Source organism: Cricetulus griseus, chromosome X, assembly GCF_003668045.3.
Source record: "Cricetulus griseus strain 17A/GY chromosome X, alternate assembly CriGri-PICRH-1.0, whole genome shotgun sequence".
In the NCBI taxonomy this organism is placed as follows: domain Eukaryota; kingdom Metazoa; phylum Chordata; class Mammalia; order Rodentia; family Cricetidae; genus Cricetulus; species Cricetulus griseus.
Window position 1 is genome coordinate 57850127 of NC_048604.1, and position 15819 is coordinate 57865945.

At 34.2% G+C, this 15819-nt stretch overlaps 1 protein-coding gene across 7 annotated transcripts in view; it reads right to left on the reverse strand.

Annotated features, from left to right (window-relative positions):
• Positions 1-15819, reverse strand: part of Klhl4 (kelch like family member 4) — a 70522-nt gene that overhangs the window by 19099 nt on the left and 35604 nt on the right. For 5 of the 7 annotated variants that reach the window (XM_027432841.2, XM_027432839.2, XM_027432846.2 and 2 more), the window contains 4 exons: positions 15199-15363; positions 14382-14518; positions 8807-9003; positions 3109-3321 (listed from right to left, as the gene is read on the reverse strand). In XM_027432841.2, coding sequence (XP_027288642.1) covers positions 3109-3321; positions 8807-9003; positions 14382-14518; positions 15199-15363 — 712 coding nt within the window. Of the gene's footprint in view, positions 1-3108; positions 3322-8806; positions 9004-14381; positions 14519-15198; positions 15371-15819 lie in introns of all 7 variants that reach the window. The other 2 variants (XM_027432840.2, XM_035449807.1) reach the window with 2 other exon arrangements.

Sequence of the window (15819 nt, forward strand, 5' to 3'; positions counted from 1 at the left end):
TGGACACACACATACACAGAGACATACATATATAGAGCAATGAAGCAAGCAGAATACTGTGAAAGAAACTGCATTATTTAGGCAGCTCTTAAATGGTAAGTGAATAAAAGCATTTACTTTAAAAACAGGGAGGAGACAAGAATGGCCACTCTTTTCATTCCCATTCAATAAACTGAACTATAAAGTAAATCAATAAGGCAAAAATACAATCATGATTCAAACAGGAAAAGAAGAATTTCAATTATTTGTACATGCTTATAATTATATATTAAAAGGCTCTACGGACTTGACTAAAAAATTCTTAGATGAGATGAACACTTTCAGAAAAGTTGCAAGATACAAATTTGATATAGAAAGATTTTTGTAAACCAAGAACAATCGTGCTGAGGAAAATATTCCATTCATAGGAGCTACAAAAAGTAAAATACCTAGGGATAAACCTATTCAAGGAGGACAAGTGTTCTACAAGGAAATCTCTAAAGGACTGAAGAAGGTAATTGATAGTATAAGAAAGGATACATTAATGAAAGCAATGTACAGATTCAGTGCCATCCCAAACAAAATGACAATAGCTTTTATCATATATAGAAATAGAGTGAAGTATCCTAAAACTTATATGGAAACACAAAACATCACAAATAGCCAAAGAAGTGCTAAGCAAGAATGCTAAAGGCATCATAACATTCAATAACAAATAGCAGTAAAGAACCATTTAACAATATAAGCATGATTCTGGCACTAAAATGTGTACACACATGCACATACATCCAGAGACAAAGATAGAAACAGAGTGACATGGAGAGAGGGGCACGTAGTGGTAGAGTAATGGAACAACATAGAGAACTGAGAAGCTACATCCCTACAGCCTAACTTTTGATAAAAACTATCAGTAGCAAAGATTTTCTCTTTAGCACATAGAGGGAGGAAAATGAGACATCCACATGCTGAAGAGTGAGTATTAATTTCTACCTCTTACCCTGCACCAATCAATTCTAAATGGATCAAGGACCTTAGCGGAACACCTGAAACTGAGAAACTGTTAGAGGAAGACAGAGAAAATCACTTCAAGTTACAATCATTAGGAAGACAAGTATGAAAAGGAGCCCAAGGCTCAACAAATAAAAGCAAGAATTGAAGAACAAGATTACATAAAATAAATAAAAAGCTTCACAGAAAACAAGTGTAACAAATGTATACAGAATGCAAGAAAATTATTGGCCAACTATGTATTTAACAAGTCTTTATATCTAGAATCCACAAAAACTCAGAACTTTAAATACCAAATACAAAATTTATCCAATCAATAAGAAGACAACTAAATTGACAGAACAGGTAATTCTCAAACTAATAAAACACAAATAGCTACTCAACATATGAATACAAGTTTCAACATGCATAATCACCAAGGAAATACAACATAAGACCACACTGACATTCCATCTCACTGCACTCAGAATGGGCATTATCAATATATATCTGTAAGAAAAATTTTTAAAAAGATTTAAAATTCAAAATTTAAAATATTCCAATAAACATATTTGGATGATGTGAAAAGAAACCCTTGTACACTGCTGGCACAAAAGTAATCTAGTAAAAGGAAATTAGTATGAAGTTTCCTCAAAAATATAGAATAGAGCTACTATTAATTTAGCTACACCATCCCAGTAACATATCCAAAGCAATCTAATTCAACATACTACGTAGACAGTTACCTGCTCACCTATGATTGTTGCAACACTATTCAAAAAATCTAAGATACGGAATAAACCTAGATGACCACCAACAGCTGACTGGATGAAAGACAATACTGTTTCATTCAGCCATAAAGGAAAACTAGAAAATACCATTTGCAAGATAATGGAGGGAACTGAAGACTATTCGCAGCTGGTCAGAAAGACAAATACCACTTTTTTCCACTCATATACAAAATCTATGTTCAGTTATATGTGTGTGTTCTCATGGGTGTGTCCCTTCTACTTTCATGTCATGATTATTTGTTGGGGAATAAAATAAAGTCCAGAGTGTGACATGGGAGGTAACAGTAAGATGAATATCAATAAAGTATAATCGATGTGATGCATACAAAATGTCATTAGGAGAGCCTTGATTTCATTATATGCAAATTAAAAAATAAAAAATAATGTCAGGCAATTATTTTTTCTTTTTATTTAGAATGGGAGTAACAGCGACATTAGAAAACAAATTGTGACTATTCCTTTTCTTTATAATAATGTTTTATTTAAACACATATTAGTAAGTAACAGCTGAATATTAAGAGAGAATTTACCAATATATTTGCACTTTTTTAATATTAACATTTAATTGGGGAGTATGTTATAAAATGTGTTAATTTTAAAATAGCTTTTTTCATTACAAAGTAAATGATTTGGAGCACATTAGTCAGATTCAAAACATAGGAAATTCATATGAGAAATGTGGTTTTCTGTAAAGTAAAAATCATATTTAATATGGATCAGTTTACAACAGATTCATTGTTCTTAACGCAAATGGTTCATTTACACAGTGGGGCTGCACTGCATTTAAGTGAAATTTCATGTTAAATTGAACAACATATGAGCCAATCCTGAGTCTTAACTAAGGACATTTATTTTTAGAATCATCTTTGCCATAATCCTTTAGATCAGTATTTGTAATGAGAATACCATTATAATGAGTGCATCTGAAAGGACAGGAGCTTGCTTTCAATTCCAGGAGATAATTGTAGGTATTGTCCTGTATCTGACTCCTCCTAAAGCCCCCTACATGAAGCTGCTATCTTGATTATTACTGCTTTGCTTAGAAGGTGAGTGGAAACAAAAAAGGAGTCACAGTCATTTTCCTTGCTTGTTATAATGCTTTTTGGCAAGGAAGGAAACTGAAACCAAGGGATATTATGTTGTTCGGGATCATCTGTATGTTATTCTTTTAAGCTACGTTTCTTTTTCTTCATTATTAATACCTTTAATCAAAGAGTATGTCATTCTAGGAAGCAAATCCTGTACACATCATTATTATACATTCTCTGAAAGAATTGAATGAATAAGGACTGGTCTGCTGCATAGTGATAATTTAGAAGTTAATTTACATTAACTTAATAAAGTTCCATACCTGTGGTGAAAGTAATGGCAGTCTGATATAAGAAAGCAGCTTCGCCAGATCTCGTTGCCTATTCTGAGCATCATGACCTACCCAATGCATGAGAGCATGGAAAATTGTTTCTTCATTGGGCACATTAATGTCATCACTACACAGAAGCTTTGCAATTTCATTAGCTGGGAGCAGAAGGAATTCTTGGTTCTTTACTACTTCAATGAAATGTTCCTACAAAAGAAACATCTTCTTATACAGTTGTTGATAATCTCCTTAATAAAATAAAGTCCATAGAATTTCATTTTGTTAACTTCAGCAAAGATCAAAACACACATTTTCATGTGCCTTATTTCAAGTTTCCATTGGTAATTGCCATATATTTCATCTGGTATCAAAGTACAAGCAGCTGTTTCAATTTTTCTCCATAGCATCACCATAATCTCTAGTTCTCAAATACATATTATTAAAACAGGTTATTTCAACGATTTATAAGGTTGAATATCTCAAGCTTTAAGTACAATAAACTAATGTACTCTTGAAACAGAATTATTTACTTTGCAATTTGAGTTGCATACAAAACAGATATTCTTGGGAAATTTTAAAACAGTTTCTAAATATTTGGGTGCTTCGACTAAAGTAAATCTTTACATCACCTCTACTCCTAGTTTACTCACTAGCAACAGGAGACTAAGTACCAAAATTCCCATAAAGTAAAATACAAGGCAGATAATTCCATAATGAATCACTGATGCCACAAATTCCCAAATGGGTATGCCTATTTAGACAATGAACCCTTTCGTGATTAAAGCAAATAGTTGTTCTTCCTGTAGCAGACTATTCTGACTAGCATTCCTCCCATTTATAGCAAACCACTGCAATGTCATTTCACACATTAATAAATAATGATGCAAGTGTTAAATAATCATTATGGGATCTTATGAAGATATAGACTTACTCTAATGAGGAACATGCAGTACACATTGTTGGATATCCTATATAATGAACCAAAAATTATGAACTCAAACATTAACATCTACAATAATGTTTAATAATATATTTAGCTCAATTAAACAACTATCTTTTCTAGGTGATAAAATATATAAATGTTAAAGTGAAACACTATAAAAATTAAATATATGATTAACTGTCACTGTTACCAGGTACTAATTCTGAAGCTGTGTTTACTCCTCAAATAAAAATTGGAAGCCAGAGACAGAGAATTCAGTGTGTAAAACCTACTCAAATGCCAACGTAGATCATAAAGAAGTTTATTTAAAATGCCTCTATTACATACAGCGAAGGATTACCAGCCTACAATCCATATCACCAAAGGAACTAGGAAACAAGAAGGACTCTAAAAGAAAAATGAATGGACCATGAAGAAGGGGAAGAGGCAGGACCTTATCACCTACTTGCAAGCATGAGGGTAGGGGAAAGGGAGCTGCCAGAATGAGAGGTGGAGAAGAGGAGTGGAGAGGAGGAAATGGGGGAGCAGAAAGGTTGAGTTGGGGGAAGAATAGAGGAGAGCAGGATGACAGATACCATAACAAAGGGAGTCATTATAGGTCGGAGGAGAGGTCTGGCACTAGGGAGATTTCCAGAGTTCTACAAGGATCACACCAACTGACAATCTAGGCGATGGTGGAGAGGCTACCCTAAATGCCCTTTCCCTATAATGAGACTGATGACTACTTTATATTTCATTCTAGAGCCTTCATCCAGTGGCTGATGGAAGCAGAGGCAGACACCCACAGATAAACACTGAACTGAACTCTGGAACACAGTTGCAGAGAGGGAGGAATGAAGATCAAAGGGGTTAAGACCAGGCTGGTGAAAGCCACAGAAACAGCTGTCCTGAACAAGGGGGAGCACATGGACCCCAGACTAATGTCTGGGAGGCCAGCATGGGACTGATCCAGTCCTCTGAAAGTGGATGTCAATGAGGAGGCCTCAGCACTCTATAAGGGCCCCTGGTAGTGGATCAGTATTTATCCCTGCTGTAAGAAGAGAGCCCTCCCTACATGGAGGGATGCTTTCTCAGCCTGGACACATGGGGGAGAGCCTAGGCCCTGCCCAGGATGATGTGGTGGACTTTGGGGAACCCCCATGGAGGGCCTTACCCTCCCTGTGGAGTGGAAGGGGGATGGAGTAGGGGGGCTGGTAGGGGGTTGGGGGGAAGGTGATGGAGAGGGAGAGGGAGAAGGGATTGACATGTGAATCAAGCTTGTTCCTAATTTGAACTAATAAAAAATGCCTCTGGTAAGAGTTAATTTAATAAGAAACTGTTGCCATGACATGTAACATGTAAGCATAGTTTACACTTTGGGATCCAATTGCTATCACTATAGAATTGTTCCTTCATAAAAATATTGAAAAATAATGACAAGTATACATTTGTGTAAATAAAATTGTATGTATTAGCCACGTTGTGGTGGCGCATGCCTTTAATCGCAGCATTCGGGAGGCAGAGACATGTAGATCTCTGTAAGTTTGAGGCCAGACTGGTCTACAGAGCAAGTTCCAGGTGGGGCTCAAAAGCTACATAGAGAAACCATGTCTTGAAAAACAAACAAACGAAAAAGCTTATGTATTATGTTCAAATACCTGTGCATGCCACTGTGGAACTTTGTATTGTAGACAAGTAATCATTTTAAATTGTTTTATTTTATGTTTTATTTATTTATTATTCATTTATGTTTATTTTTCTCTTCCCAATGTAATATTTTTATTTAAATTAGAAACAGTCTTATTTTACATTTTAATCCCAGTTCCCTCTCCTTCCCATCCTCCCATAAATTATTTTATTTTGAAATTATTTTGAAACTAATGCATTTTTATGCAACTGCCCCCAAAATTCTTTTATGTTTTTAGTTAACCATTTATGATCTGTACTTAATTTCATATAACTTTTATAAAATAATGTACTATCAATTATATTCTGAGTATTTATGATTGAGATAGTCTTTTATGTGCCAGCTTGTGATATGTATCTGAGGCTGATTATTAATGCAAATCATGAAAATGAGGGTGGGCAAACTGCTTTCTTTATTCTACCAACACAAATATAATTTGCATGCATTAGTGATTAATTCAAAGACACCAGTAGTGCATTAGTGTCTCATTAAGGAAAGAAACAAAAACACTTCCCCTTGGACTCCTTTAACCAAGAGTGAGTCCAGATTTGAATTCTCTACTTAATGCTCCCTTTGTGTTCTTTTCTGTCTGTTTTATGAGTCTGAATCTGTTCCTGCATATGTATCTGTGTTTGTCCTTCTGTGTTTGTCAGTGTGAGTCTCTGACAAAGAACTTAGCTGTGTATTTGTTTTACATCATAGAAAACATCACATGGAGAAGGAATGGTGTACATTACAGAAATCTTTAGTGGAGTTTTATAAGATATTAAGTCACTGGCTCCAACAGATCACAACTGATCCAGGCAACAAATATCACTGTTTATCTGCAAGTATCCACTTCTTTCAAACTTTATGTTAGATTTTAGGAAGTTGCTTTCCACTTCTGTGGTTGCTGCTTTCAGCAAATGATACACATGAATAGTCTAGGTCAGGATCATGGAAAAGTATATAATTTCAAATCGTAGGTAGACATCCATTGTCTTAGACTGTGAAATTTTATTATGTTGGAAATCCAAAGGAAGTAAGGTGTTTGTAACATTATTCTCTTAAAAGAAATTTGAGTACACAATTGGGCAATAGTCTCAATTCTGTATGGACTTTAAGGTGTACTGCTAACAGATTATGAGGTCCAGCAAAGCTACAGTCTCTTAGAATGGAAGAGATATGTTGAAAATATTATGTAGACACAATAACTGAATATCTAATTTGTCTAACATTATTCTTAGAAAGTAATTATTTGCATTCTAATCTTATCAGTACAGAATTGTAAAAATTATAAAAAGTACATTTTCCAATTTTATTGTATTCAGAAAAGATACTAATATTATTGGAAATGGTGTTAAGGGACAAGTCTCTATTGCATTTTTATGGACATCCTGCTTTAACACTCAGTTTAGATAGCACAATGCAAAGAGGAAGGCAGTTCATTTTAAGCAACAAAAATAATTCAAGTTGTTTATCAGAGTGTATTTTGTCTGCAAGAGTAAGATACCAGACAGGAAACTGTTAATACTTAGTTCAAGAATTTAAGCAATTTAACAGGAAGTTTTCATGGTTGGCTTTTATGGTAAGATTAACCTTTGAACTACATAACTGCTGGTCTTTTAGATTATACAGCATCTGTATTTAGGACACAGGAATATAAATAGCATGACTAAATAATACATTGTAAAACATCAATCTATGATAATGGGATTCTCCACATACTGGTATTGTTTCAAGAGTATATCTGAAACTTCTAATTCTGAGCAATGACCTGATGGGGGTGGGGAAATAAGGAAGAAGAAAGTTTATAAAAAGTCTTAGACAATTCACATTTTGTGCTGTTTTAGAAAATTGTTTATGTATATTTACATATGTATGTATGTATTTGTCTTACAGCATGTTACTTTTATTGAGTACTTTTACATTTAGTTCTCTATTATTCATTAGTATGCAATTGCCTCTTTTTAAAGAACTCCAATGACAAAAGCAATTTAGTTTATTCAATGTATGTATCTTTTGACAAGTTTCAAAGAGATCCATCTATCCTGTAATCTACTGCCTTAGAATGGTTAGATGGTTCATTTTCTTTTTATCTGAGAAGTACTAATAACCATAGGAGTTCGAGGCCAGCCTGGTCTCCAGAGCAAGTGCCAGAATAGGCTCCAAAGCTACACAGAGAAATCTTGTCTCGAAAAAACAAACAAAAAAATAACCATAGGAAAGATTTTACTTGATATCAATTGTCCAGTTTTCCTTGACCATTTATATTCTGTATTTCATTTGATTGTTACCCAATTAAATAAAGATGGTTTTATGTCATGTGAATTCTAAATTAGTAGGATCTACTGATATATTCACTTGATTCATTATATTTTGCTAGGGTTAAGAGGGATATTTAAAATTCAGTGAGTGAACCACAAACTGTTTTTAACAATACAAGATTTTTCTGATATATAAAAACAATTCCAGAAAATTATTTGAGTTACTAATCTTGATGATCTGTTGTCATTTGCAATTTTGTTTTCTTCTCCTCTCTTTCCTGAGACAGGGGCTCATGTATCCCAGGATGGCCTCAGACTTTTTACAGAGTTGCAGATGACCTAGAACTCCTGATCCTCCTACCTCTAGAATACAGGCTAGAAAGCAGTTATCAGCCACCATGCCCAGTTTATGAAAGACCTGTGAATTGCACCCACAATGTTGTGAATGCTAAGCAAACAATCTACAAACTGAGCTGTATCCACAGCCCTAGCACTTTTGTAAATTGAGTAACATATAATTTTAACAGTAATCCTAATTGGTACAATTTTAGAAAATAAACTGCTAATTATGCAAAATTCATACAGGTAATATTTTTAATTATGTAGATTCAATTGGAAATAGAGAGTTGTTCAATTTAATAATAATCACTATTTTAATTTTCTGGAGTTTAGAGATGTAGTAAAACTTTTAGTCCTAAACTGAAAAATCTGAGTATTATTCAACTGAACAAAAGTTTTAAAATTATGTATTATGTACAAGTTACCTGAAAACTACGTACATTTATATAGGCTTTCAGATTTATCAGAGAACATGTATATTATTACAATAGATTTTACCATGGTATACTTATGTGCCACATTCTGGAGCTCCACACAGCCCTGGGCGTCTCCAAATGAGAGAATCCCTAGGCAGTTTGACGGATGAAGCTGCTTTATGAGGAAATTGCAGCAGACATCAATGACCTGAGTCAGCTGTAAGAGACATGCTGCAGCCAGCAAATTTTCAATGGTGTCTTCTCTCAGTTGCAGCATACCTAAATGGTTTGAATTAGTAAAGAATGATTATACATCACATAAAATAAGACAGATATTTTTGCCCTTTATATGACATAGTATATCTTTTGATGTTCAGTAGCTTCTCTAGGAATGTGGTTTAAGAGTCAGACATGCAAAGGAGTCTTTGTGTACATACAAATAATGAGGGAAAAGGCTATCAGACAAGATTATACAAAATGACTATAGGAAATGAATAGTGAATATTATAAGAATGGTAACAGTATTTTCTTATCAACTTAAGAAAACCTTGCATTTCAATTTCATATTAATCATTTCCCATTTTGTACATACATAAGAACACCACCTTAAATTTATACAATTTTAAGTTGTTCATCACATATAAATGATGCTGGGAAACTTCACATTATTAATTAAGGGATATTATGCCATATTTTCTAAGGATGATAATATTGGTCATAGGTATGGTGACCATTTTTGAAGGGCATAGATTTTTTGGTTTGGTTTGGTTTGGTTTTTTTGAGACAGGGTTTCTCTGTGGCTTTGGAGGCTGTCCTGGAACTAGCACTTAGAAACCAGGCTGGTCTCCAAATCACAGAGATCCACCTGCCTCTCCCTCCCAAGTTCTGGGATTAAAGGCATGCACCACTACCAACCGGCTGGGCATAGAGCTTGACAACATGTTTTTATCTGCTTTTTGTATGTAAATTTATTATTAGGAAAAGTTATCTTTGTCCAAACACTATGCTCACAATTCCCTCTGATAATTAATTAAATAATATAATATATATATATATATATATATATATATATAATAGAGTTTACAAATGAAAAATGGCTCACTTGCAATAACATTTTACTATGAAGTAATCAGAAGCAAATTAATGTTTATAATTTCTGTTTATAATGTTTACAGTGTTCTGTTATGTTTTAGAAGAATTATTGATGCTTTGCAACAAAAATTTGTAAATAAAATATATCCCTGTATTTCATCATTTTAGCTAATTTACAGAATTTATAAACATTGTTTCAAATGGTTAACATAAACTATATTATATATATATTTATTTGCTTATTAATTTGGTTTGTCAATACAGGATTTCTCATTATAACACCCCTACCTGTCCTAGAACTCAATATGTAGACCAGACTGGCCTTGAACACACAGGAATATCCCTGTCTGCTTCCAAATTACTGGGATTAAAGGCAATGTATCATCATGCCCAGCATCAAATGGTTTTCATAAATAACATTTTCTTAAAAGATTTTTCATTCAAAGAAACCTAATATGGTTTACATAATCAAAACTAAAGGGGTAATATATATTGTCATTTGCTCTATTTCCAACTATAATATGTATTCCTGGTTATGGGTAATATATATTGTCATTTGCTCTATTTCCAACTATAATATATATTCCTGGTTATGCAGTATATCTACAAATTTTCTTGTGTTATTTCTTGAACTGGAATTTAAAAGGAGAGAACTTCTAGTATCTCATAGGATAAGAAGCGTAATCACATCCTACATTTTTAAACCGCCAATTTCTCTTATACCCTTGCAACTATGGAACCATGTAATAGATGGTCTTTGCTTCAACTAGCATGGTGTTTAAAAATGTATTCCCATTAGAAAATGAACCAATGTTTTCTTCATGTTCATTGCCTATTAACAATCCATATTATCTATCTAACTAACCTATTTTTCTTTGGTTACAAGTATTCAGATTTTTCATTCTTTATAATTATGACTGGCACTAATGTGTTATTTGCAAACACATTTTTGAATGTTCATATTCTTAATTCTGTTGCATCAACTTGATCATGGCAATTGTCTTTTTATGTGTTGTTGAACTTGAAGTTTTATTGAGACTATGTGCATCTATGTTTCTCATGTAGCTTGGCCTATAACTGGATTTTTGTTATGTCTTCATTTTTGGTTTTTATTTGTATAACACTCTTTTCATAAAATTTGTTTGGTAGCATTCCTTTCCTTTTCATTTTGTGGAATTGCACAATGATTATTGATATTAGTACCTTAAAAGTCTGGCAAAATTCAGTAGTAAATGCTCTTAGGTATCAGATATTTAAATTGTATTTTGGAGACTTTAAATTACTTTATCAATTTCCTTTATTTACAGAGTTGTATTGCTTATCCTGGGTCTTTGTTTCTCCATATAAAGTTGAGTATTTTTCTTTCAAGGTCTGTGAAGAATTGTGCTGGTATTTTGATGGGTATTGCCTTGAACCTGTAGATTGCTTTTGGCAAGATTGCCATTTTTACTATGTTGATCCTACCTATCCAAAAGGATGAGAGATCTTTCCATTTTCTAGTATCTTCTTTAATTCCTTTCTTTAAAGACTCAAAGGTCTTGATATACAGGTCTTTCACCTGTTTGGTTAGTGTTACCCCAAGATATTTTATGTTGTTTTAGGCAATTGTAAAGGGTTATGTTTCTCAAATTTCCTTCTCACACCATTCATCATATGTATATAGCAGCATTATTTATAATAGCCAGAATTTGGAAGCAACCTAGATGCACCTCAACTGAAGAATGGATAGAGAAAATGTGGTACTTTTATACAACAGAGTACTACTCAGCGGGAAAACACAAAGGCATCTTGAAACTCACAGGCAAATGGATGGAACTAGAAGAAACCATTCAGAGGGAGGTAACTCAGTCACAAAAAGACAAACATGGTATGTAATCACTCATATATGGATTTTAGACATAGAGCAAAGGATTACCATCCTACAATCCACACCGCCAGGGAAGCTAGAAAACAAGGAGGACTCTAAGAGAGACATGCATGGGCCACTGGAGAAGCAGAAAGGGACAAGATCTCCTGAGAAAGTTGGGAGCATAGTGGGAGGGGATAGGGAGTTTGGAGAGTGAGAAGGGGAGAAGAGGAGGGGTGAGGAGGACATGCAGGAGCAGAAAGATTGAGTTGGGGGAAGAACAGAAGAGAGCAAGATAAGAGATGTCATAATAGAGGGAGCCATTATAGGTTTAAAGAGAAATCAAGCACTAGGGAAATGTCTGGAGATCTACAAGGATGACACCAACTAACAATCTAAACAACAGAGGAGAGGCTACCTTAAATGCCCTTCCCCTGATAATGAGATTGATGACTAACTTATATGCCATCCTAGAGCATTTATTGAGCAGCTAATGGAAGTAGAAGCACAGTTAAACACTGAACTGAACTGGAATCCAGTTGCAGAGAGGGAGGAGTGATGAGCAAAGGGGTCAAGACCAAGCTGGTGAAACCTAAAGAAACAGCTGACCTGAACAAGTGGGAGCTCTTGGTCCCCAGACTGATAGCTTGGAAACTAGCATGGGACTGATCCAGACCCCATGAATGTGGGTCTCAGTGAGGAGGCCTGAAAAATCTATGTGGCCTCTTGTAGTAGATCAATATTATCCCTAGCATAGGAATGGACAGTATTCCACATATAGGGATACTCTCTGAGGCTAGACACACAGGGGAGGGCCTAGGCCCTATCCCAAAGGATATGACAGAATCTGATGATCCCCTATCTGAAGGCCCCACCCTCCCTGGGGAGCAGAAGGGTATGGGATAGGAGGCTGTTAGCAGGGGAAGCAGGGGATGAGGGGAGGGAGAGGGAACTGGGATTGACTTGTAAAACAATCTTGTTTCTAATTTAAATAAAATTGAGAAAAAATAAAAATGAAAAAAATACTTTATCAATTTTACATGATTTAGATTTGTTGAAGTATTTTTGTTAATTTTTTTATTTGAATTAGAAACAAGATTGTTTTCCATGACAATCCCAGTTCCCTTGTCCCTCTCTTCCTCCCCTACCACACCTCCAAATAAACCCTACCTATCACATATCTTTTCTGCTTCCCCTGGATGGTGAGGCCTTCCATAGGGTGTCATCAGAATCTATTGTATCCTTTGGGATAGGGCCTAGGCCCACCCCCATGTGTCTTGGCTTAGGGAGTATTCCTCTATGTGGAATGGGCGCCCAAAGTCCACACCTGTGCTAGGGATAAGTACTGAACAACTACAGGAGGTCCGGTAGATTTCCGAGGTTTCCTCACTGACACCCATGTTCCTGGGGTCTAGATCAGCCCCATGTTGGTATCCCAGCTATCAGTCTGGGGATTTTAGTTTTACAGAGATATCAGGCACTAGGGAAATGTCTGGAGATCTACAAAGATGACAATAGATAACAATCTAAGCAACAGAGTAGAGGCTACCATTAAATGCCCTCCCCTGATAATGAGATTGATGACTGGCTTATATGGCACCCAATAGCCCTCATACAACAGCTGGTGGAAGTAGAAGCAGACACCAACAACTAATCACTGAACTGAACTGAAATCCAGATGCAGAGAAGGACAAGTGAAGAGCAAAAGAATCCAGACCAGGCTGGTGAAACCCACATAAATAGCTGTACTTGAAGTATTTTTATATTATCTTAATTTAATTTTGGTAATTCATATGTGTTTATACTTTATCCATTATCTTTAAATTTTCCAATTGATTGAAATATATATTGTCAAATTATACTCTAATGATTCTCTGAATTTGATGGGTATCTCCTATGAGATTTCCCCTTTCCTCTCTAATTTTATTATACTTACTTATATTTTTAAAGACACAACTCTTTGTTTCTTTGATCCTTTGTACTGTGTTATTCTTATTTATTTACTTAATGTATGTCCTAATCTTAATTTTTGTTTTTTGATTACCAATATCAAAATTAAATTGTTGTGATACCAATAATGTTCATTAAGTTGCTTATTTGAGATCTCTCTAACTTTTTAACGTAGATATTTGTAGTTATAAATTTTGCTCTTTCAAATGGCTCTCATATTCCACTGTTTCTTGTATGCTGTGTTTCCATTTTCCTTTGAATGTCAGAACATTTTAATTTCCTTCCTGATGTTTGTGCTGATTTATTGATGTCTAGCTATACTCAATTGTAATTATATGGATGCTGCATTTATGCTATCTTTTTGATGAATTATCCATGTACAAGATTTTATAACTGCTTTTAACTCCACCTCCAGGGTTCAATAATCTTGTTTATACCTGATGGCATTTAAAATCATATGCACATATCCTCATCACCAAGTACACATAATTAAAATATAGATGAATTACTTCATACTTTTAACCCATACATGACACATTCTTGTATATTTATGTTAAAATACCTCTCTTCTCTCATGATAGTAATATTTAACAGTACATTATTTGTATTTTATATTACAGTGATTAGTTTACTATTTTGTGTTTTTTTATCATTTTCAGAAAGTGATTTAACTGCTAAATGGTATATTTCCATACTTGTACAACAAAAATAATTATAACCCTGACTACAATGTAGAGTTAATGTTAGTTAATGCACAATGAGAGCTTACCTGTATAAGCATACTGAACCAAAGAATTAAGTGCATTTGGATCAACTCCTTCCATCCTGACCTCCTCTTGTCTGGCTTCAAGCACATCATTAGTAAACATTGCAGCAAAATAGTCAGATACTGCACTGAGAACCAATCTAGAAATAGAAAGGTTGAATTAATACTCATATCAGTCAACAGTATCACAAATGATGATGCAAAACTTTCAATACATTTGAGAAACTTGTTAGTATGCTTTCTCCTTAAAAAGTTCACAATTGTCAGGCATGGCTGCAAATGCCTTTAATCTTGGGCAGATTCTCTGAGTTCTAGGTCACCCAGGTCTGCATAGCAAGTTCCAGGCCAGACATAGTAAGTCGCTGTCTTAAAACAAACAGACAAGCCTGGCGGTATTGATGCATGCCTTTAAACCCAGAACTCGGGAGGCAGACACAGGTGGATCTCTGTGACTTTGAGACCAGCCTGGTCTACAAGAGCTAGTTCCAGGACAGCCTCCAAAGCCACAGAGAAACCCTGTCTCAAAAAACCAAAAAAACAAAGCAAACCAAAATAAAATATACAAAATATCACATTTTGTTAAACTGTACTGATGTTAGAAAGGGCAACTAAGTAGACTGAACTTTTTATAGTTTGTTATTTTATTTGCATCATCAAAATTTCCAACTGTGTCTCTATTAAATATTGGATAATAAAATATTAATTTATCAATATTTCATAGTAAAACAGGATTTCTCCTTCATCCAATTTATAATCAGTTTACAGACTTCTCCTCATTCATATTTGTATCATTTGGATGTTGTCTGCATATGGTATTTACCGGTGAGCTGGAATTTTGAGATGTCCAGCAATAAGTAACACATCACACAATTTTTTCTCTTTCAAATAGTTTTGCATTTTACTGAGAGTATAATCTGCATGGTTTCGAGAATGGAAGTGATCCTCAGAAGTGATATTCATTTCTTCAGGTTCTTCAGCATATATTCTGAAAGTTAAGCAAAAATGAGAACATGATTTATCATATAATTAATTTACAGATTTCAATATTCTCCATATATATATATATATATATATATATATGAAATATAGTCATGACTGCTATATACAACATATTTGAGCAAATTACATTAAAATTTTCTCTAGAGTAATAAATGTTTCACTATTATTACTGCCTAAACTTCCATTCAAATGAAGAGTTATAGTATTTTTATTCAGAACAACACTACAACTAGTATTTTTATATGTATATATATAATCAACAAAACATCACCCTCTTTTGTGCTATTTCTTTAAATCTTATAGCTATCATGATTGTGTTCAGTTTCAATTCAAAGTAATATTTTCAATCATATCCAGATAGATAGAAAGAAAGAAAAGAAAGAAAGAAGAAAGAAAGAAAAGAAAGAAAGAAAGAAAGAAAGAAAGAAAGAAAGAAAGAAAG